We start from the raw sequence: 25,129 nt of genomic DNA, 5'->3' as shown, positions 1-25,129 counted from the left end.
CCAAAGATAAATTTGTCACAATACAGATCGTCTGCAAGCAGTATTTTGTACTCAGTTTCTTAACCAAAGGTAGTGCACGCCTGGTAGTTATCTTCACAGTATAGCCAATGAAGAGTCAAATTACACCTCGGTCATAAAAGTCATGAATGATTTTTAATCTACTCCATGTTTTAGGAGGTTACAACTAGAAATACTAGAGATACTGGCGTGTGGTCCATAAAATGATGCAACATAAAGTGAAGAGCATAGTAAGGAAAATAAAATACCAGTGTCCCCTTTACAAGTTATAAACTTTATCATTCCATAGACAGAGCCTGGAGATTGCTGCTGAATGTATTTCTTCCCAAGCACATCTCACAAGCAATAAAACAAGACATGCCATCTTTACATTAGGTCCTGCAAAGCATCACTGTCCTGCAGAGAATGTCCTATATTGCTTTAAGAACTTTAACTGAGCTGACACTTTTAGACATCTTAATTGTTTTCACGCTTGGAACCTAGTTTTATGCTTTTGATTATTATTTTACCATTATTTTACAATATGATCAGGTCGTCATTTTACCATGCCACACTGAAGCCATATGCTGACCAAGCCTCAAGCCTTATACAGAGCACATGAAGCTGAGTGACCCCCTTCACAAGCCATCCCCTGACCACTGACAAATGTTCATATGCATCTCCCTATAAAGAATTAACTTGCTAATGCTGGTTATTTTCTTAAACACCCATGGGGTAAAGAATTAGTGCCACAGTACATCGTAGGATCCTGATCTTGTGGGGTGGTCAGTACATTTCTCTTGGCAGAAAAAGAAGCTGGGCTTTAGCTATTTCTTTTTACACAGCTAGATCTGTCCAGTTCTCTTTTAGTGTAGGTACAATATCTTTCACCGGAATTTCTAAGACCTCAAACTAATCCTGGCCTCATGAATACAGTACTTTCTTTATTGCATCTACTCCACAAACCCGCTCCCTGTTACAAGGAGTTTAATGGAGTGGAAATGCCTGCAAATCCATTGCATCCTATGGGTATTGGAGTTAATCAGGGAGTTGATATATTTTATTCTACAGGGTATGGGAGTCATAAAGCAACATATTGTAGATTCTGTTAAATGCCCAGAAGCAGCAAAAGAGAGATGTAATATGCATAGAAAACCCTACTGGATTGAACAGTGCTGATGTTTGGAAGCCATATACTTTTCATACAAAGGGGTACTACAGCAAAAAGCTTTTTCCCAGTAATTGAAACACATTATGGTGCGTTTACACAGACAGATTTATCTGACAGATCTTTGATGCCGAAACCAGGAACAGACTATAAACAGGGATCAGGTCATAAGGGAAAGACTGAGATTTCTCCTCTTTTCAAATCCATTCCTGGTTTTGGCTTCCAAAATCTGTCAGATAAATCTCTCTGTGTAAATGCACCCTTAGAAAGTTCTATAACTTTGTAATATGCTTCAATCACCTATCTGCCCCCCTTCCCTATCTTTCCCCCCCTTAATCCCCCACCAGGAAGTGAAGTAAACTCATTCTTACCTAATGACTGTTGACCCCAGGCTGCTCTGTGGCAGCCATTTCATGACAATGACATCATCAAGAGGGAGGCGGGTCTAAGCCCTGTTAGGCCAGCCTTCCTTTGTCAGATGACTCAGGTTGCTCAGCTCTGACTGGCTAAACAAGATGTAAGCCATCTAACAGTTTTACAGAGTCAGTTAGACATCACAAGAGACAAAGTGCATCATGGGAAACCCCAAACCAGGAAGCAAAGAAAAAATGAAGCCACCAACTGAAGCTTCAGAAACCTGCAAACAGCGGGAATTTCAAACGGAGACAGACTCCGGAGGGATGGTAAGTGTAAAAACTATGTTTATGATTGATTGTTTTTTTTATCAGCGCCGGAGTGCCCCTTTAAATAACAGTTTGGTTTCCAATGTGCCACAATTATCACACAGTAAAACTGGCCTTATTACACACAGCAACCAATCTGAACTCAACCTTCATTCCTCTGCCAATGTCATTTGACAAAACTTTCTTCAAAAAAAGTCAAAAAAATGTAATGGTCAGGATCTGAGTGTTCAGACCCCCACCAATCTCTAGAATGAATGAATGGGGAGAATGCACAGCTGAGCACTTCACACCTTGGCTCCCAGCAACCTCTGTCAAGTCATGCAACTGTTCATCATTGGCAACAAGCATGGGAGTGAAATGCTTAGCTGCAGGCTTTGGTGGGGGGTCTAAACACCCAGATCAAACTTTTGACATCTCAGAAGTGTGTTAAATAGCAGGGACACTTTAAACTGGTCTGGTAAAATGAAAGCTGCATAGGGATTGGATGTTATAGACAACAAGGCCATGTTAGAGGATTTTATAAATAAGGCCCAATGTATATAAGTGAATTAAAAGGGGCTGTGCGACGAAGATAAATAGGTCTAAACTGATGCATTATATTAAATGAAACAAATTTCCAATTTACAAGCATTTCTAAAAATGTATGGTTTGAGAGATACAGACTTACTAATCTGCCATGTATCCGCATTGTTTTGATAAACTGTTGCCCTAAGGTGGGTCGCTCATGCTCAGTTTAACCACAGTCACATGATCTATCAGATTAGTATTTGCAGTTGGTCTTTATTGCACTTGCTAGCACACATGTACTCATTTTTAATGTATATATGTGGTACTCGTCTGATTTTACCAACTTTGCTTTGTGAAACCAATCTTTAAAACTGAATTTACAGAAACACTATTCAGGTTCTGGTTCAGGTTCACACTTTTAAGTGTCCAATGCTATCTGATTTTCCCAATAAATACTGTAGGGTATCAAATCTATTCTATATTGCAGTGCTTCTCAATTCCAGTCCTCAGGCCTCACCAACAGGTCATGTTTTGAGGATATCCCTTATGCTACGTTTACACGGAACGATTATCGGGCGAATTTTCGCGATAAAGATCGAATTCAAACGATAATCGTACGTGTAAACGTGGCGAACGATCGATAAATCGTTCATTTTGATCTTTTAACATGTTCTTAAATCGTCGTTCGCAAAAAATTCGCCGATCGTTCCGTGTAAACAGTCGTTCACTGATTTTACCTATGTGTGAGTTAGGCTTAAGAGATCGCAAAACGATCGCAAAACGAATTTTCTGTACGATATATCGTTCCATCTAAACGCTGATCGTTATAAAAAAAATTGTTACTTCGAAATCGTTAATCGTACGATCGGGCCAATTATCGCTCCGTGAAAACTTAGCATTAGGGTGCGTTTACACAGACAGATATATCTGGCAGATTTTGGAAGCCAAAGCCAGGAATAGATTAAAAAAGGGGAAAAATCTCAGTCTTTCCTTTATGACATGTTTCCTGTTTACAGTCTGTTCCTGGCTTTGGCTTAAAAAAAAACTGTCAGATAAATCTTTCTGTGTAAACGCACCATAACAAAGCACACCTGTGATAATGTCTGTTGCACTGAGTATAATTATATTACCTGTGAAATACTAAGGAGATTCTCAAAACATGGCCTGCTGGTGAGGCCTGAGGACTGAAATTGAGAAGCACTGATATTATTGATTAATATCTTATACAAGCAAACTCGACCAAAGTGTTTAGTTTGTTGCGTGGAAGAAAAGTATACAAACCCTGTAGTACTTTAAAAATGGTACTCTGGAGGGGAAATGTTTTTAAATCAACTGTTTCCAGAAAGTTATACAGACTTGTAAATTATTAAAAAAAAAAACAAAAAAACCTCAAGCTTTCTAGTATTTATCAGGAAGTGGTGTAGTCTTTCTAGTCTGATATGGGGCTTTCCTCTGCCACCTATGCCCATGTGAGGAACTGCCAGAGCAGGAAAGGGTTTCTATGGGGATTTAAACATTTCCTGACAAAAACAGAGGTGGCAGCAGGGATTGCTGTGTCACACACCACTTGCTCCAAGACATACAGCAGCTGAAGTAATTTACAAATTTATATAAATTTCTGGCACCATTTAGTTTTAAATTATTTTTTCCCTCCAGAGTACCCCTTTAAGACAGCTTTGTGTATGATATCTAATAATGTGATTGGCTACAATCGCGTGTTAAAAATTTCTTTGGAGTTTACACTTACCTTCGTAGCAAGGTAAAAGTTTCTTCCCATTGGCCTGCAGATTTGGTGGGAGAATGACACAGGAACCATATGGAAGTATAAGCTCACTTTCATAGTAGATATTCTTCCAGCGATGAGCACATGCCTAAATAGATATCACAGATATAGTTAATAAAGAAGAGGAGCTAATCCCCAAAGAAAACAAACATAGTTCTATCCACACTGCCGGCAGGGAGCTTCCACATGTGAAGGAATGCAGATGGATAGAAACTAAGAACAGCTGCCATGCTAGGTTTAGCTTCTATCATTGCAGTACTGTAATATTCTATTCATTACCAAGGATTATAATTCTGTGGGGCTGGATCTGTGGGGAAAGGACTGATACAACCTCTAGTATGTTATGAGTGAGCACTTAATATCAAGGTAGGTATAGGCTATGGCTACACATTTCTACTACATCACATTGCATACAAGTTGTGTGACCAAAAATGTGTACAATCTGTCTGCAACCTACTGTGACTTTAGGTTGGTCACCATTTTGAAACCGTACACACAGTTTGCACCTCTTGTGGGATTGCAAAGGCTCGGACGTACCTAACTTAAACACCTGGGTTCCCCAACTATTTCTTCTGCATACCAGGGAGCCGACACCACCCATACGGTAAAGTTCATGCTTCTTATCTGGTGGGTGCTCAACCTGAGGGCTTCCAACTCCCCAGCAGCAACATAATGAAAAAAATAGGTCAGCACTTCCAAGAGAAAAACTTTTTACTTTATTCAAATCCATTAAAATCCCTATCGCAAGTCCACAAGCATAAAAATCAGATGCACGATCTATGCTTGTGGACATAAATGAATTATAAGGGCGTTCAGAACCTACCCTTAGTTCCCTTTCTTCACCTCCAATCCCATTGCCTCCGTCCAACTTCAAGGACTCCGCCCATGCCAACCAACTGCCCTCCAAAAGAACCAAGGTGCTCTAAATCCTGTGCTGGGGTCAGCCACAAAACTCTTCAAAGCAACACAAACCATAATCCATAATCCTGGAACGGGTAACCAGGTAATTCCCACCATTTAACCAAAAATGACTATTATAACCCCCTTATGCCTCCCTTATATAGCTTTACCACCCGCAACCCCATCTTTCTCTTATGAAATCCGGGCATCCCCAGATCACACTGTATCAGCTGCCAATCCCTGTACCATAAACCAATTAAACATCCCATCCTAAGGTTCCCACCCTCACCTTTCCTACTCCCCCCGTATCTCCAAGCTTCTTCAGAATCTGCTCATATACTTGCCCATTTACTCTGTCCCTCCAAACCCCACTCATGCAGGACTCCCTTTAGGATCTGCCCCAGTACGGGTGTCTTCCACTCAAAATTTCAGTGATTTAAAAAATTTTCCGTCACAAGGCGACTATATTTATTTATATTTATTATCACTATTGCAATGTTGTAAAACCATAAAGCAAAGTTGCTGCGGAGCTTTCTCCATATGCTGAATACTCTGGAAGAAAAGGCTAAGCACACATGTGGTGTACCCAAGGGCTTCATTGCAATTTATGGTGCACAACTGGTTTTCTATGATGGAATACCTTCCAGAACAGCAGCCCCTGGAAGGCATCAGCATCCTGAGAACATATGGCTCAGGAAGACCTGTGATGGCAGGTTGCCTTCTCCAGTAATGGAGTATACCCTCCAAAATGTGCCTGTCTCCTTTTGTGTTTAAGTTCTCAAGTTGCCAACCTGAAGCAAACCATACAGATGATGCTGCTGTTAACGCTGTGGATGGTACAGAGGGGAAATGTTATTACATGTTGCCCATTGAATTGAACAGGCTATCACGCAATATACGGTAGTGCTGTACCCTCCAGAGCAGGGAGCATAGCCAGTATCGGAGGATCCTCCGGTGGGCCCCCAACTTTAGAACCCGCACTAACACGGACTGACATGTTGTTTTCTCTGGTTCTTCATTGGTGGGCCCCCAGGATCATTTCCTCTGGTGAGCCCCAGATACCCCAGTCCGACACTGAGCATGGCTAATAGAGGGTCACAGGCTAAATGCCATATAAATACACTATCTAATGGTATATGACCTACATCACCTCTTTAACACAATCTGTGCTATTACCTTTCCAAAGGTTAACCATCAGAAAGCTCAGGATGAACTATACTATATATCCCTCAAACACAATAGAGGAACTGGAACTGTGCTTCAGAATATTTACTGTTAGGATGGAATTATTTAAGGTTTTTATTAAAGCCTGCAGTTCTTAGACAAGGCTGCATCTGTAAGGACAATCTATGGGGACTTTACAGTAATAAAATTGTTTAGGAAAACCAACATGTGCAACGAATAGATTTCCTGTTGTAAATATGTCGTATACAAATGCATACATTTACAAATTCTCGCAATAACATGCTGTGAAATAGAAAATGAGTCCAATAGACTAGCTAAACAACCCTTCCATTCTTAATACCAGTAAATGAGTGCTTGTCGTAGAATCCCGGCACAGGCTGGGGGCACGAGACATGATTCATGAACCATACATGACTTGTAATAAAACAAAAAATGTGTTCTCCACCACAGAGCATCCCACATGCACACTCATCCACATGTTTAAAGGATTAAATGAGCTAAAGTAACCGTGATTTTCACTCAAGTTTTGGAACATCTTTAGATAGCTGTAACTCTATGACTATTGTAAAGCCTTGTAACAATTAGGAGTTAGGTCAGGGCCATCCCTGTAAGCATGTGATGAGAGAGGTTGCCTATGACTGAGTACACATTGTCAATGCGTCTGGACAAATGTTAAATTGTGACAGTAACAGAAAGTTTTTGTATGTTATGCACTTTTTTTTATGTTGCAACATAGAAGATTGTCAGCAGAAAAAAAACACTTGGTCCATCTAGTCTGCCCTTTTAGTATTTCCCTTCTTGTTATCTTAAGATAGATAGATATTTATCCCTGACAGGTTTAAATTCTGTAATTGTAGGTTTACCTACCACATCTTCTGGAATTTTACTAATCTACTACTCTTTAAGTAAAGTAATATTTTCTCACATAACTACAGATTGTGTCCCCTTGTTCTTGAATGTTTAATGGTTTCCACAGCAAAAGAAACTGAACACAAGAACAAGGGGACACAGTCAGAGATAAGTTGGGGAAAAATCAGAAGCAACATGAGAAACTATTACTTTACTTAAAGAGCAGTAGATGCTTGGAACAAACTTCCAGCAGATGCGGTTGGTAAGAGAATGTAAACCTGCCTGAGCTTAGCACACAGTTGTGCTAAAAAGTTTACATACCCCGGTAGAATAAGTGTGCATAAGCACACCTCAGCAGCGCACGCGCCGGGCTTCCCACGGTGATATCTCCGTCCCCGGACCGGCTCCAGGAACGGGACTTCGGGAACAAGGTGAGTATAAGGGGCTCTAGCGGGGGGTCGGCCGGGCTCTGACCCGGCACGGGGGGTGACAGGTCCTCTTTAAACTAAACTATCACCCCAATATATATAACTTTCTAATATAATGTTATAACCAATAGTCCTCACTTCAGTGGCTTTTCTGTGCCTCAACATAGAAAGTAAATGGAAAATGGAAGAACTACAGAACTTGCATTGTCCCCAGCTTCTCTCTCTCCTGTGATAACGCATCATCTCTGATGTCACAGGAGGCTTGGCTGGATCTTGTATCCCACTCTGTGAGTAACTCACCATCTCTGACCAGCCCTTCCAGGAGTGAAAGACATGTCAATTCTTTGGAAGGAGAGGAGTGGAGAGTGGAGGCCCACAAGCCCTCCCATTCAAACAGATAGCAGTGGGGATTCCGCACAGAATTTCAGCACTGTAGTGTGAATGGGCCCTTACTCATTCCTGGCAGATCTGACTGCATTTAAATGTGACAGGTTCCCTTTAAAGCAAACCAATCATCACTATTCTGCTTATAACCCAGTTAGAAGCTCCTAATAGAGCTTCTAAAATGCTCTCTTACCATATCTCTATTGCAATTTTCAATAAGGGTAAATCCACCAATCCAGTGCGCGGTGGAGACAGAGCGATGTGAAGTAGGCATTGGGGCAGAATCTGGGCCGTTACTAGTCACGGCTCTCTGCCTATCAGTGCCGTCTCTTTGCCTGTCATTCACCCCTGCAGAGCACGCTGATAGGCAGAGAGCCATGACTAATTATGGTCCAGACTCCGCCCCAATGACTAGTTCATGGCGCTCTGCATGTTTTCTAGGATATACCCTTACTGAACACCCCACACAAGATATGGTAAGGAAGCACTAAAAGCGTAATAAAAAGAATAGTGATGACTGGTTTGCTTTAAGCAACAATTTATAAAGATCTCTTACTGATGATAACACAGCCAAACACAGACTACTGGGTAGTCAACAAATATGATATTCTTAGGGCTCATGGATCATATGGTACAGAGCTGTAACTCAGTAGTTATATTATCCCATATAGGTTTTTTTACCGTGTGTCTTGTATGATGGTGTTTTAAACCTGCATTGAATGCTGTATGGGTGCAGATTTCTTGAAAACTAAGAAATAGCACAAATATGCTTGTACACAGTGTGCAATATACTCTACAGTAGAGGACAGACACATATTGCAGTCAATGTGCTGCCATGTCACCTCCATAAACCTCTCTTTCTTACTTTCTCTCAGATTTGTAGAAAATGTAAAGCACAGTATCATATAGCCCATAGGCTTTTATTGGCAATGTATTCATGGATCAGGAATTTAGTTATATGCCTGGGGCCCAGTGGTATCACACTATGATTCTCTCCTTCCTTGTCACCATAGACATTGACCATAAACTCAGCAGCAAGCACATTTCCCAGAAAGAAAACCTGACTTCATACACTGGATATTGTATATAAAACACTTTTCCATTGCATTGTTTAGATAAGATAGATGTAAAGTTAAGGCATTGGCGTTACCACAGGACACGTTTCATGCAGCTTTGTATATATTGTAGGTATAATATATACATTGGACATGAAAACAGACTTTCCAGGGAGGAAACTGGTTATGAAGACTGACCAGGAAGGAAGCATTTATAGAAACAAAGATAATATTGTACATGTAAAGCGACAGCAGGGTCAAACCAAAAAAGGAAAAGGGAGCAATGTATATGACAGGTTACACGGCTAGACTATATTAACTCCTTGTAGGAACTATCACTAGATAGAAGGGTGTTATAAGTTCTGCCATGGAAAGCTAGCATTTTTTATTCCTATGTAAAGCATGCAGTATTCTGATGTCAGGCATATGATAGGATAACATTTCTTGCCCACACACTCCACTATTTTTTAGCAATACCACCTGAGTTTTCACCTGAACTGCTATGGTATCAGAGTGGAGAAAGTGACCAGCTCAAAGTATAAAAAGTGCCTTTAAACAGGCAGAATAACAGTAACATTAATGTACAGTATAAATGGCCCAAAGAAAACTAAATGCAAAAACAAATCCTGATACACTCCCTTAAAAGGGTACTTCGGCAAAAAAAAAAAAAAATCTTTCAAATCAACTGGTGTCAAAAAGCTATTTAAATCTGTGATTTACTTCTATTTAAAAATCTCAGGTGTCTTAGCACTTATCAGCTGCTGCATGTCATGCAGGAAGTGGTATATTCCTTCCAGTCTGACACAGTGCTCTCTGCTGCCACCTCTGTCTGTGACAGGAACTGTCCAGAGCAGTAGCAAATCCTCATAGAAAACCTCTCCTACTCTGGACAGTTCCTGTCACTGACAGAGGTGGCAGCAGAGAGCACTGTGTCAGACTGGAGAGAATATACCACTTCCTACAGGACATACAGCAGCTGATACGTACTAGAAGACTTGAGATTTTTAAATAAAAGCAAATTACCCCTTTAAATCACTAGAATATAGAATAGAATAGAATAATATAGAATATAGAATACAATAGAATAATATGCAAAGGTAGTAAAACATTAATAAAAAACTATACAAACTGGCTATTGCGGTAATTGTACTGACCCACTGGAGAAAGATAACTTGTCATTTATACTGTATGGTGAACACCAGAAACAAATTACTAAAAGCTATCTTTACTGCTACTTCACTCAAACAGGGGCACTTAGGACCCTTGTTGGGACCACCACCAATTGCCTATTATGTGGATGGCTGGTATGTTGTAGTCTTGAGATAATCCCTTTAAATGTTTTTATTGTGCAAAATGATATAACTGTATCGGGTGCCATTTTATGTGAGGTCACTACTTCTTCTCTGCTAGCCGTAGAGACTATTTGGTCAGCCCACAGCCTTCGGTGTCACTCTTTCATGTCTCGACACCCAGAGGCCTCTGTATAACAGCGCATACTGTTGCTTTTTTTACTGTGATTATACAAATGACTGTAAAAAAAAATTATGCATTTTGCAAGAGAGGGACATAAGGAAGCACATAATATTTCTAGTGATGGATCCAACTTGCCAATGGGATGAACTGGGCAGAGTTAATAAACTTCTAAATGAAATGAAAGGAGGGATCAGGATGGGGATGCTACTAGAGATGAACGAACCTCGAGATGAGTCCATCCGAACCCGAACTTTCGGCATTTGATTAGTGGCTGCTGAACTTGGATAAAGCCCTAGGGCTATGTGGAAAACATGGATATAGTCATTGGCTGTACCCATGTTTTCCAGACAACCTTAGAGCTTTATCCAAGTTCAGCAGGCCCAGCTAATCAAATGCCGAACGTTCGGTTTCGGATTGACTCGAACCCGAACCCAGTTCACTCATCTCTAGATGCTACTGATACTCCCCCAATAAGGAATTGTTTCAGCACCTTAAGAAGCATGAGCTGGAGTAATATGAAGAAACTGACAGACTGACATACCGTTTATGCATATTTCCACAATTTATAGTACCTTAATTACTTCTTATGGTTCAGGGAAGAAAAAGAGTGCTGCACCTCACACCTATGGCTGATACTAGTACCTCTCGGCTGTATAAAAAATATCAGAATTCTGTGTGTGAATTGATCAAGCCACACTGCCCCATGTACCGCGTGCAGGTATCTGATACACATGGGTCTCTACAGTAAGTCCCTACTGTGCCAGTCAGCGACCACCACCCCCGCAGGCGTGCACAGTCAGGGAAGGGAGGCCATGGAATGGCCCTGCAAACCCATGCCACAGGACCAGACCCAAAAATGCCACACCAAAACCCAGCTAGCACCACCGGCGGAGGAAGCTGCCCCCAAACAGCACAAGTCTGGATAAGGTATTGCACTCACCATAGCTATCAAAGATAGAATGGGACAGACAGGAGGGATTAAAACCATGAGCACTCAGGTGTCTCCTGCTAATTGCGGTCATGTGGGTCTCACCAGGAGGAGTGCAAAACACGGAGAAAAGAGAGAAACAAAATACGGTTTAGGGAAGAAAAAAAATGCTGCACCTCATACCTTATCCAGACTTGTGCTGTTTGGGGGCAGCTTCCTCCGCCGGTGGTGCTGGCTGGGTTTTGGTGTGGCAATTTTGGGTCTGGTCCTGTGGCATGGGGGTTGCAGGGCCGTTGCATGGCCTCCCTTCCCTGACTGTGCACGCCTGCGGTGGGGGGGTGGTCACTGACCGGCACAGTGTGGACTTAGTGTAGGGACCCATGTGTATCAGATACCTGCACGCGGTACATGGGGCAGTGTGGCTTGATCAATTCACATACAGAATTCTGATGTTTTTTATGCAGCCGAGAGGTACTAGTATCAGCCATAGGTGTGAGGTGCAGCACTCTTTTTCTTCCCTGAACCGTTAATTACTTCTTAATGCCTCTGATTACTCCTCCAAGGCTTAAACTGAGTCCTTAAAGGAGAAGTCCCACATAATTTAAAAAAAGGGAGGAAGGCAGGGGGGGGGTATGGGAAAAAAAATACACAAAGTAATCTCACTCTGTACCTCTGTAGTACTGCTCCCGGATCCCACTGATGGCTGCCAGATATCAATTTCATCTGGAAACCGGGTAGCCGGCTTTTCCAGCTGTTACGTCATGGCCCGGCTGAGCGATGGCCTCCTCAGACAGTCAGTGACTGGGGCAGTGTCCCACAACAGTCACTGATGGCTGAACAGTCAATCACTGTGAGTACAGCGGCGGCTGTAAGGGTGACTCAGGGGCAGCACTACTGGGGAAGAGGACAGGTAAATTTACTTAGTTTTTTATTTTTCCACACCCCCCTGCCATCCTACTTTTTTGAATTTCATGGAACTTCTCCTTTAGGGAGTTAAATGAGGGCTGAAGTTTAGCGCTAACAACAGTAAATTTAAAACACTGGTGACACTTCATCCACATGTCGTACTTGCCATAATAATGTGAAACAAATACTAGTCAGACTAACTAGCCGATTTATAAACTTTATAAAGTCTGCAGTGTACTGCAGATTGCTGTACTGAATGAATGCCAAATCATATACAGGAATTTCACTGAACAGACAAGTAATGCAATTTCCAAATAACAATATATAAGGTAGATGTGGTGACTGTGTGTTACACACATCCAGATACACTGATAATAGTGGTGTGGGGGAAACTACCAGATCTAAGTCTACAGATGGCATAATCTGCTGGCATCTTTCAGAGCTGACAGTCAAACATTCATTCAAACTCTATTTATAGGCTCCCATCAGTAGAAGAAGCAGCAGAAATTGTAGCTTTCTTCGTTCCTACATTTTTCTTTATTTTTACCTTCATTTAGCTTAAGAGTGATCACTCTCAAGATACACCCTGGGATATACATCTATTCTTTCCAGGTGAGCTAAGCCAGTGAACTCATTCCAATAAAGGGAATCATCAGGTACTCATTGGACCATATAACATTATGAGCCCTGTGGAGAACATCACTTCACCATAGAACAACAGCACATGCAACCCTACACCACTGAGAATCTCAACCCAGCTCCATCTGGTTATCTACTCCTAAACTTGTAGACTGTTTATGTTTTATACATATAAATATTCACAAAGCTGGCATCTGCTATCACAGACATTGATGACCCACTGGTGACAATGAGGGACCCACTTCCGTCCTGAAGACAGATGTATACTTCTGCACCAGGATTACCTGTAAATCTGGTCAGAAACCCAGTATCTACTCGCTGTTCTGAGGACGACATGCCGTAGGTGTTGGTTTAATGTCCTGCCACACTGCTGTTATAGCTATTCTGGTAGATTCTTTCATTCAGTAGGGAATAAAGATCCTGTAAGGCGAGCACTTCCTTAAAGCCCTTGTATTGTACATTTAATATCAAATGAATGTATTCAGCAGGTGCTTGGTACTGGAGGTCAGACTGCTGACATTATAGCCTTATCATCCAGAGAGCACATCTACAAAGGGATAAGATACAGTATAAAGCTTCTTCTGAACAGGACCTGTGGGGGTGTCTCATCAGGATAGCCCTGTCTCCTACAATCAGAAGTGCTAAATATTCACAAGAAGTCAAAACCTGTAGCCTGTGGCATAAACAGAAGGCAGCTTGGCCTTATAAGGATAGAAACACAAAGTAGGGAGAAGACGTGGTCTCCTCCCGTGCCTGATTTATCATGATTTATGCAGCAAACAGGAGCAAATGATGGAAGAAAGCAACAATTGCTCTGGTGCAGGCCCAGGTCCGCGTGCGCCTCTTCCGGTGGACTGCATGGAGGGAGGGCTTTATTTAAGATCAGTGTCTGAGTATGCTGGTCTTAAAAAGTCTGTCCCAGATACTCTTTTTTTTTTTTTTTTTTTTTTTTTTTTAATTCTAAATTTTATTTCAATTTTACAATTTACAGTAGAAGAAAATGAAGGACATCAGGCATCCGTACAGGTGCGAAGTTAGTCATACAACTGAAACAGCAAAAATGCAAACAACTGTTGGACCATGCCCGGTAGAGCGGGCTGAACAGCACAAACCACGGCTCCCATATGAAATCAGCTGGTATCATCAGTAAGGGTAGGGAGTGAGCTAACGCTCAGAACACGCACAGGGGGAGGGGGGGTGCAACGAGGAGAAATATGGGGGGGGGAAGAAGGGAAGGGAGTAGAGAGTGTGAAGAAAAAAAGGGGGGGTTGGATTGGCGCCACAGTGCGGGAATAAACGCCCGGGCAGCGTTGATCAGGTGGCGGAGAACTGAGAGACGGTAGCTCCGTAGCGGAATGTCGGACACGTGTAGGAGGAACAGCGCAGGAGAGAGAGGGAGCTGGCGATCCGTGAAGGTGGAGGTAATACGCCACACTTCCCTCCAGAAGGGGGTTAATACGGGGCAGCTCCAGAAAATATGTAAAAGAGATCCCTCTCCACCGCAATTCCTCCAGCACAATGGGGATACTTCGGGAAAAATCCGATGCAGGCGGGTAGGAACCCGATACCATCGAGAGAGCAGCTTATACCCGGCTTCCTGGAGACGGGAAGCGATCGAGGAGGAGTGCGTGCATGTGAGCACACGGTCCACCTGCGCCGCGGAGAAGGAGGTAGTCAGGTCCTCTTCCCAAGCAGCGAGGAAGGGAGGAGGAGGCAGGTCCGGGGGGGAACCCAACATGGCATATAGTAGAGAAAGTGTGTGCCTGTGAGGGCCAGAGCTCAGGCAAAGAGATTCGAATTGCGTAAGCGTCCGAGTAAAGCAGGCCAGCCGTGGGAGGGTAAGCAGGTAGTGGTGGAGCTGCAGAGATCTCCAGAAACCTAGAGGGGTGGGATCCGTTACATTGTGAAGATCCGTAAGCGACAGCCACTCCGAGCCTCGCATGAAGGAGCGGGCCCGAAAGTCACCTGACCTAAACCATGTGCGGAAAACGGGGTCATCCATTCCCGGACGGAAGGCCGGATTTCCCAGTATGGGAAATAGGGGGGACGGGTGTGGGGCCAAGAAGCCAGAGGATAGATGTTTATGGCAGACACGGAGCGTCGGGGTAATGGTGGGGTGAGCGTTTGCGAGACGCGCTGAGGCCGGCAGCCATGATGCCGCGATCAGGGGCAGTGGCGCAAGCGCCACTTCTAGGTTTACCCACAACTTAGTGGGGGCATGACAGTGCCAATCTAGGACTCTAGAAAGGTGGGCCGCCACATAATATTGATGGAGGTTAGGAAGGCCTAGGCCCCCCCGCGACTTGGGTCGGCACAAGATATCTTTCCTTAGTCGGGGTTGCTTATGTGCCCATATAAATTTAGTGAGGAGCGAGGTAAGCTGCCGAAAGTACGACATGGGTACCGCCACTGGGAGGGCCTGGAAGAGGTACAATAGGCGGGGCAATACATTCATTTTAAAGATTGAGCATCGGCCAAACCAAGAAAAGGTACCTTTGTGCCACCGAAGCAGGTCTTTCTCAACCGTCTTAAGCATAGGCAGGAAATTAGCTTTAAATAAATCCGAGGCGGCCGGAGTGAGTTGGACCCCTAAATACTGAAGAGAAGAGCGAGACCAGCGAAAAGGGAAAGAAGACTCTAGAGATGCCACCGTAGAAGGAGAAAGAGAAATGTTAAGAGCCTCAGACTTTTGAAGGTTAATTTTATAATTAGAAAGGGTCCGGTAGCGTGATAGTTCCGAGAGGAGATTGGGAAGAGATACAGTAGGTTGGGTAAGAAAGAACAGAAGGTCATCCGCGTACGCGGCAACCCTATGTTCCACCGACCCCACCTGAACCCCCGAGATGTTCGGGCTGTTTCTCACGTGACGAAGAAAGGGTTCCAGTGTTAGTATAAAGATGAGGGGTGAAAGAGGGCAGCCCTGACACGTTCCATTGGAGATGGGGAATGATGCCGAGAGGAGGCCATTGACCGAGACCTGAGCCGAGGGATGGGAGTATAAGGAGCCAATCCACTCCAGCATACGCGGGCCTGTCCCAGATACTCTTAATGTAAGTCAGCCTCACTTAAAGTGACTATGTCATTTCATTGGTGAGCAGTGTCACTCGGGGAGGGAGGGGGGCTTCAAAGCAGTTGGGCCCCATCTATTGGCTGGAGAAGGGGGCTCAACTGTCATAAGGCCCTGCTTAGTATGCAATGTCAATCGATGTAATGAAGTAATTTTAGAGCAGAAAATTTTATACAGGTATATCCACCATGCAGCATCTATGCTTGAAGATGGTGTGGACAACTGCACGAAGAGATAAGCCCCTATTACATAGCGCGATGTGGAGAGCATGCAACGGCTGGCCTATCAGGTTAGTTCTTGCTTGCGCCTTTTCCCCCGCCACGTGCCGACAGCAAGCAAAGAGGAGAGGGTAAGAGCAGGAGGGCCAAAGGGAGCTGTGCGAGTGATCGTCAGATCGTCCAGGCAGCCTATAGGAGACAGCAGCGGTCTGCTGCCGCCATAACGGCCGTTATCGGTTTAATCACTTTCTATAATAAGGTCTTTAGGGGGATGACATTATCAAATGATTAGCACAAGGATGTAATCATCTACGCAGACTGAGAAACACTGTATGTCCATGTAAAACTGTAAGGGAAAGTGAGAGAGAGGTTGCAGGTTAAATCGACAGCTGCCCATAGACATAAAAATGGATACTGGCATTGACTAATAGGTTAAAAGATCAGACCTGAACAGATGGTCACATGCAACACGCACAGCAAATTCTTCATACAACAACACACATAGGCTGATATATACAGATAAATGAGTGCCACATTCAGGTAAAGCTCTATGACATGCATTCAGTGTCAGACATTTTATCCCCCGAACCTTGGCTCACAGTTTTCCTTTCTCATGTCAGTCGCATGTGGACAGCTGAGCTCTAGAACATTTCACAGAGTTGTACAATAACATCCGGACAATAACATAAAGCTGTCCACAAGAGATGGGATTTTTTACATTTTAAACATCATGTGGTCGTTTCCCATTACAGGGACCAAAAAGGTGTTAATCAGACTTCAAGGAAAAGTACACCAAATCCTGAGAGGATAGGAATGGTTGTCAGTGACCTAAAGAAAGGGTTACATATGGATGACATCTTACTCCTCATGTGATCACAATTACTTAAAAGGTCAGCCCCATCTGGACCAGTTGACCTCTTGTGCTGAAATGACTGTTTTCTTTCCATAGATGAACAGAGGCTAGGAGTGCAAAGGAATGTGAGCCCTGAGCGCTGGCTAATGTAAGGAGAGACTTCACGTCACCTCTGCTATTAGAAGGATCACAGAAACACAGGGTAAACTGAATGATGTTATTTGGTAAATTTGGTTAAAAAAATTGATTATCAAAAGTTGTAAATTCGCTTTCAAACAGGGAGAACATGGTGTCACCACCAGGCAAACATCATCACTAATGTTACAGCAGCACTATACTATAGGTATATAGACTATGGTGGGAATTTATCACGTGTGCCTTCTTTACTCCACATTTCTCCAGTTATGCCAATATCAAATTCATGACATTGTTGTGCGATATGTGATGATTTTGGCATATTTTTCACAAGAGAGCCCCCCCCCCCCCTTAACAACATCTGTCAGGCAAAACTGGTAAGCAAGGTGCAAATGCTTGATAAAAATATCTAAGCGAAGATGATGCACTTCAGGAATTTAATTTTATTTTATTTTTTGCTTTTATAGCATAGATTACACTGGACAACAAATGGTTGACCACATTTTTGTGTACGTTAAAAAAAAGATGCTTTTGATCCACTTTTTTATAATAAAATTCAATGGATAAACGGATCAAAATGGATGCACACAAATGCATCAGTTTTTTCATCTATTTTTCATCCGATTTTCTTTTCTTTTTTTTTTTTTTGCATAAAACGGAAGACAAAAATGGATTACACAAATGCAGTGTGAACCCAGCCTTAGACATTTTGAGAAACAGGAGATTAAGTTTCACTAATGATGAAGCATTTCAATATTACCCTCAGCATTAGTTCCACTGAAACAAGGGAGTTCTGCTGATGATTTTCATTTGTACTCACTGTCTGGTGCATCCCATATTAGTGGGAGTGGGAGCAATAGTAAGCTGGCATTGATGGATTCCAGGAAAGAATTCCAAATGTGAATGCAGGGAAGAAAGGATATGCAAAATAGCTCTCACACCTCTTGAGAAAAGAGGGGCAAAATCCCCGAAACAGCTGTCTGCAGATGGGAAATCTTTCCTTTTGGAGAGTTTGTTTGACTGAGTTTGACTTGACTTGACTGAGAGAGACTTGCCTTGAAGGGATATCTCTTTGCTCAAGAGGTGTGAGAGCTATTTTGCATATCCTTTCTTCCCAGAATTCTCAGTGGAGCAGTAATGGTCTGTAAGTCTCCACACGTCTTTATGACGGGCTCTCCTTAAGGAGAGTCACTACCCCTTTGACCCCTTTGCACTTTATCACTTAAGGCTAGGGACACACTGCATTTTATGCCTCCATTTCACTGTATCTGTTTTACTATGTTTAATTTTAACATACAGAAAAATGTGGTTGACTAAGTCTTTGTGTATGTAAAGTAAAAAAAATCCATAATTTTTTTTTTTAAATAATTGAAGTCAGTGGTCAAATCCATTTTTACCATGCATGTATTACCTACATTTTCTTTATCTAATCAGAGTAAGATACCAAAAATTGTTCTTTTGTTCTAGACTGTTTCTATTCTTTTTAGTCTAATTTTTTATTTTACTTTTTGTTCATTGGTATGGTGGCTGCCATCCTGCCTAAGCTGTTCTTAACATGATTTTGTGCAGCAAGTTTAATGGACATAGATGACAATAGACAGAGACTGTCCCCTAGAGAAGAAGGTGAATGTAAAAAATATTTCCCAACAAATTTTTTGCAAACATCCTGGAAAAATTTTTCTAAGTAATGTTTTCAGGCCCCAGTTGTCAACCTATTCAAAAAGCAGTTTAAAGTCATCTTGGCGCCTTTGAAAGACAGTACCAGGTGACAGCAAATACCATTCTTGAAGTCTTGAAGCCAGAAAACTTGCAGAATCTTTGCAAGCAGATTTTGCAGCCTCTGCAGCAGTGTCCAGACGTGTGTGCCTAGTCTGTAACAATTGCACTGAAGTTTTGCAACTTTAATGAAATGCAAGGAACTCATGCCTTTTCTTGCCTATAAATTACATTACAGCACATATAATATGGATAATCCCGACTCTGCCAACAGATGATGTTGGTGGAGATAGGGGTTTGGTGTGATGCATTTTCACTGCCCAACCCCTTTGTTCTCAGAGGAACACGCAACCACCAGAGCAGTCTAGCTGCAATTTACTCCTCCCCATACAGAACCGCATGGCCGAATATTCTGGGGAGGATTAGAGAGATTACTGTTGGAGGAACAGTCATTTGGATGACAGTTATTGAAGGTGTATAAGTATCTTTAGTTTATGTGGCATGCATAGATTATCTTCCATCTTGATTCCTTTTTTCCATGATGCCTCTGGTTTTGCAATGATGTAGGGGGTGGAGTCACATTTGGTGTTTTGTCAATTATATATTAGTATAGTAAGTGACACATAGAGTATCTATTATATACCGTACTTTCCAGCATATAAGATGACTTTTTAACCCTGAAAAATCTTCTTAGAAGTCGGGGGTAGTCGTATACGCCAGGTATGGTCGCCCCAAACAGTGGGGGGGCTCAAAAATGGCCGCATCCCCACTGTATAGGGTGACCATTATAAAAAAAAAAGTTAACTCACCTGGGGCCCGTCCCCGGCCTCCGCTCGTCTCCTGGCCTGTTTCCGGCACAGACAGTGTGACGTACATTGACTGCGCTGGGGATCCCCTGAAGTTCTCCCGGCAGCTGAGCGTCTCCGGGCGTCTCCAATGCTTGGCTGCTCGGGAGAGCTTCGGGGGGTCCCCGTCGCAGGCAGTGTACATCACATTGCCTGCCCCAGGAACGGGCCAAGAGGCGCGGACGCTGCGAACGAGCCCCAGGTGAGTTAACTGTTTGTTTTTTTATTTAGTTTTAGGCTGCTGCTTTTTGTTGAGAACACAAAAATCTGTGTATAAGCTGTTCACTCTGTCTCGCCCTCCTCCCACCTCCCTTCCAAGATGGCTGATGTAAACAAGTCCCTATCTGCAACTCTGTAGCAACATTGTAATGCCATGAGGGATAATCTTAGTGAGTTCATCAGCAACTTGACCTCAGATTAGCCCTTCCAGCATGACAAAGAAGCTACAAAGTTGCAGATAAAGCCTGCCAGGGACTTCTTTACATCAGCCGTCTCGGAAAGGGAGTGGGACATGGAGAGAAAAGCTCATACATACACAGTTTGTGTTTTCAGCAGAAAGCAGCAGCTCAGAACTGAAGAGAAGGAGACTGAAAAGATAATAACAAGTAATACTGGAAGTGGAATATCCCTTAGAAGCAGAGGAGCAGTGTCAGGCACACAAATGACCATATCACTGCTCTTCAGGTCTTGTAGCCAGGGCAGAAAAATTATATTTTCAGAAGCATTCTGCACATGAGGGGATATAGAAGTGAACAGGGAAGGAGGGGGGGGGGGGGTCTGACAGCTGCCCAGAGGAATCTGATAAGCGAAGAATAATCATGAATAATCATGAAGTTCACAGGAAGATGGCCAGTAAGGAAAGACTAACAATCTGTCTATAGGATATCACTCTCTGAATCACAGACTGGTGGTCAAATGACCCAGCTGCAACACTGACCTGCACATCCAGCTTTTATTTTAGGAGGCATTGTGGATCTAAGACTTTGTATTCAATTCAATTGTTTCAATTGTTTAGTTACAATATAAATTTTTATATGTAAATAACATTTTAGTTAAGGGTCTATTCACACGTCAGTATATTTTTCCAATCCGCAAATTTCAGTCAGTATACAATCCGCAAATTCAGTCCGTATTGCATCCGTATTGCATCCGTATTGCATCCGTATTGCTTCAGTAAAATACAGACCCCATAGAGTTGTATTGGATGTGTCAGTTACTGTCCGTACTAGGGTCTGTCCTTTTTTTTTTGCGGAACGGATTGCAGCCCAGTACACAACACGGATGTGTGTATAGGTCCATTGAAATACATTGGTCCTATATTATTGCGGATCCGCAATTAAGGACATGAACAGGACGTATGAATAGAGCCTAAAAACTGCATAAAGCGGCTTGTGAGTGTAGTATGTTGGTTGGCATTGTGAAAATGTGCTGGGTATCTACTTCTAGGAAACATATGGATATGTGCACAACTGTAAAACACAAAAGAAAACACAGATAATACAACTTCAAAGTTCATAGAGCTACTGATGACCCAATAGCCACTGCTCTACAATTATAAGCCCTAAGCTATGATTTAAGCCAAAAAGACATTTACAGTATTTGGTTTGAAATAAATAAAGTGGTTATCCTGGCCATTAAGAAGTCATAAAAGGGCTACAAAATGTGGATATATCCATAAATAATTATATTTCAACACCTTGATGTATTTTTGGTGCTTTTCTTCATCTTCCCATTATTCCAGCTTACGGTGCTTATTGTGCACAAACACTTCCCTCCTACTACTCTGCATCCCCGCCCAGCTTATCCCATTGGGATGCTGGATCCCTCACTAGAAATATCATGTGCTGTGCCCTTTCGGCTGTGTTCACACCCTTTTATGTCCCCTTACCCACAGGCCTCGTCCTAACAGCAAAGCTCATCTCTTCCTAACAGCTGTATAAGTATCACTGCATCAGTATGCGCTGTTATGCTGAGGGCTGTGGGTGAGTATTCAGTGCGGTTTAAGCACAGTTTGGGTAAGCTGCATAATTGTCTGTTTTATGATAGTCCATGCACTGTTATAAGGAAGACTGTGGGAGGGGAGACATGAAAGAGTGAGGCTGCAGACCAGTGTCAAGGCTGTGGGAGGACTGTGGGTGGGCTAGAAAGAAAAAAGGCAGTGACATCACAAACAATGGAGCAAGCATAATGATCATGTGTGGGAAGAAGCCAAAACCAGAAAACTGCTTTGGAGGTCACTAAACTGGTTTCTGCAGATTCAAAATGTTAAGAAATATCTAATAACTGTAAATTGACCAGTTAACCAGGGTGCTCTAGGGAGTCTATAGCCAGGAAGAAAGTTACAGTTAGAAAACCCCTTTAACGTGGATCTACTGACAAAAGAACACAAGACAGGTGAGGCCCTTGTGCTGGCACCCGCCCTACTGTCCCTGCCTACTTACCGCAACTGCCCTAGGCAGCAGCAGGTAACTGGCCGATGGTCCTAACCTAATAGAGTGTAATACAGAAACGCAGACAAGACAAACACAATTGTCGCGGGGGGAAAAAGCTTAGTTACACTCACAAGGAGGTTTTATTGAAGGCAAGGGGGACGCATAGGGAAGTGCATTTATGGAGACTGGAGTCCCAGCCCCAGGCCGTGATTGGAGCTGAGACTCCAGCTCCAGATCACTTTACTAAGCTGACTGGCAGTGCCGATTGCCAGCCAGTATATACAATTCAATCAATTGGCTAATTGATGTTAAAGGGTTAAATGGTATCTACCACTCCAAACGCGCAGCAGGATACTCTCTCAAAACTCACAGAGGCAGTCTACAGAGCTTCTGGCAGGTCCATTCAATGTTTGTAGGAAATGCAAACAGCAAAGCAGCGGGAGTTTTGAAAAGGTATCCTGCCGCGTGTTTGGAATGGTAGGTACCCTTTAAGTAAGGTTCAGAACACTTAGATTGACCAAATTAATGCTAGCTTTCGGGACAGGATTCTGAACAAGATAAAAAATGTGGAAGCCCACTAGCTTGACTTTTCCATCCCAGACTACAGACTTCCCTGAGAAGTTTCTAAATCCAAAAAATGGAGTGGTACTCATTTTAAAGCCAATGTACCATCAGGTACATCTCTTTTAGTTTTAATATGAATGAATCGGCACCGACGCGGGGATGCCGGTGCGGTGGTCCTTTTTTTTAAACCGGCTATCACTCACAGATCCGGCTATCCCTCACAGATGTCTCTTAACATCTTAACTTGAAGGTCTACTTAATTAATTAATTTTTATATCCAAATTTTCCTTGATGACCTATATTTACCATCTATTAAAACCAGTTCTTCTTGAGACCCTTTTTGCCTGTATTTTGCAATGACCCAACAGTGCCATATTATTCCTATTCAGTAACAAAGAGACCATTCACCAAACCACATTCCATTTCCTGAAGAAAATAAGGACGTGATTATTTTTTATCATGTGAAATGTAGGTAACTGAAGATCTGGCCAAGTTGAGCAAAACACATGGCCCCGGGCTCAGTCAGAATGTGGTGCTCCTGACCTCTGTGACACTCAGCAGTGGGTGATACACTTCACCATGGTTTATCATACTGCCCCAAGGCATAGGCTGCCATGATGTTTTACTAGACATTCAGTACAAAATCCAGGCAAATTCATTAGATAGATTGCAATGTATATTTATATAATATTACTTTTCATAAGTTGTCTGGCACATGAAGCATTAGATATAGTATTAGTATGTATATATTGTATTGCTGTAGGCTATATATAATCTTACCAGGACACTGCCATCAGGCTTTGATTGCCTTGCCAGCGTAACTCCCATCCACTCATCATCCCTGTCCTCTTTACATGTCTTTCCACAAGAAATCCCTCGAATATTTCCTAAAAGGGGAAGGTGAGAAAAATGAATCCACTCTGTGCACAGCACATGGTACAGCATGGTACATAATGACTATAAGCAAATATTCTTCAAAGAAGACCTTTGTAAGGATCTAACTGTAAAAGTAAATTCAGATGTCTTGCCCTCAGTTTAAACAACTTGAAATTTACAAATGGAACAATATACCATTAATAGCATAGGCTGTGTTCAGTTAGCAGCATTCATGATGGATATGACAATGGTTTACATTAAAGGTAATGAGATCTGTTCAAATGTGTTGTAGATATGTTCCATAAATCTAAAAGAGTGCTGTTTTTTTGCTCACTTGAATCGCATTTTCTGTATATATCACTTAAATGGACGTTGTCATTTCAAAAATAACTTTTTACATGCCTAAGAGACATTTTATTGCTTTTTATTGATCATAGTGTTCAGATCCCCAGTTATCCATACATAAAGCCAGGAGAAGCACTCAGCTAAGCACTTCTTTCCCTGGCTAGCTGGCTTTTTTGTCTTGCAGCTCTGTCTAACAATCAATGGGGGTCTAAACACCCAGACCCTGACCAATTAAAACTTTTGATATGTCCCTAGGACACGTTCTACTTGGGACCACATAGATCTCCCTAGACAATATCAGCTGACTGGGGACTAAATTGCAAGTATAGCCAACTGATTGTTGGGGACTTTAATCTAAGAAGGGGTTGTCCAGATGGGGCCGCCCCTTTAAATTTAGTAAAATCCTTCTGCAAGAAAATACTGTTGTTTCCTGTAACTCACCTCTTCCAAGATCCAGCTCTGTACACTTCTTGTCAGGATTGCTGTGAACTCTACATTTATAAACTGCACCAGGAGCTTTTAGGAATGAACTAAATTTAGACTCTGCTTTTGGGGCCCCCACGAGTATCCTAAAAAGAAAAAGACAAACTGTTAATATATTCAAGGTTAAAAATATATTTCAGGTTAAACCATGCATTTATATTACTGATTCTTTGTATTTGTAAAATCTCTAAACTTGTAAAGTTATGAAAATGACTGGGAGGAAAAACTAATATGAAAAAAGTAGGAAGTCCACTTCATCAACTCTCAATGCGCATCAATAGAACTGAATTTTTATTCTAGGTTATCATTTCAGTGTAAAATTTTTGCAGTGTTAATTTATTGGAAATATAAATGGTTGTTATTTTAAACTTGTATAACTGAAAGAATACAGAGAAAGCAAGAAGTACCATATATACATGGGGAAATTTATTGAAAGGCTAAAATGCCTTTTTTTGGCGCAGATGGTCCTGATCGTCGTAAAAATAATCGCAAATGGGTTATTTGCAAAAACTTTATTTGCATCGGGCACAACTGCACCAGTGAGGTGGGGAGGGGACATTACATGGGGGGGTGCAGCAACACGCAGAGGGGGGCAGCCTCTTCGTGCGCTGCATTTATAATTTTTCCGGAGGAAAAATTATAGTGAAACTTACACCAGCTCTGAGCTGGCATAGGTTTCTCTTTGTTCGCATGGACGGGCTCCGTGCACA

At 42.4% G+C, this 25,129-nt stretch overlaps 1 protein-coding gene and 1 long non-coding RNA gene across 2 annotated transcripts in view; one reads left to right on the top strand and one right to left on the bottom strand.

The window, feature by feature from the left end:
- The window catches only part of ITGA9 (integrin subunit alpha 9), a 275,552-nt gene that overhangs the window by 214,491 nt on the left and 35,932 nt on the right, over positions 1-25,129 (bottom strand). Inside the window, exons 2-4 of the mRNA XM_069958509.1 lie at positions 24,378-24,505; positions 23,496-23,602; positions 4,103-4,226 (exon numbers count right to left, since the gene is read on the bottom strand). Coding sequence (XP_069814610.1) covers positions 4,103-4,226; positions 23,496-23,602; positions 24,378-24,505 — 359 coding nt within the window. The remainder of the gene's footprint in view (positions 1-4,102; positions 4,227-23,495; positions 23,603-24,377; positions 24,506-25,129) is intronic.
- LOC138783608 (uncharacterized) lies at positions 1,746-21,694 on the top strand. Its single transcript, XR_011361721.1, has 3 exons — positions 1,746-1,848; positions 17,120-17,225; positions 21,614-21,694. It is a non-coding gene; the product is annotated as an uncharacterized lncRNA (long non-coding RNA).

Source organism: Dendropsophus ebraccatus, chromosome 2 (genome assembly GCF_027789765.1).
Source record: "Dendropsophus ebraccatus isolate aDenEbr1 chromosome 2, aDenEbr1.pat, whole genome shotgun sequence".
Classification (NCBI taxonomy): Eukaryota; Metazoa; Chordata; class Amphibia; order Anura; family Hylidae; genus Dendropsophus; species Dendropsophus ebraccatus.
Note: the sequence above shows the minus strand (reverse complement) of the source record. Positions and strands in the feature narration are given on the sequence as shown.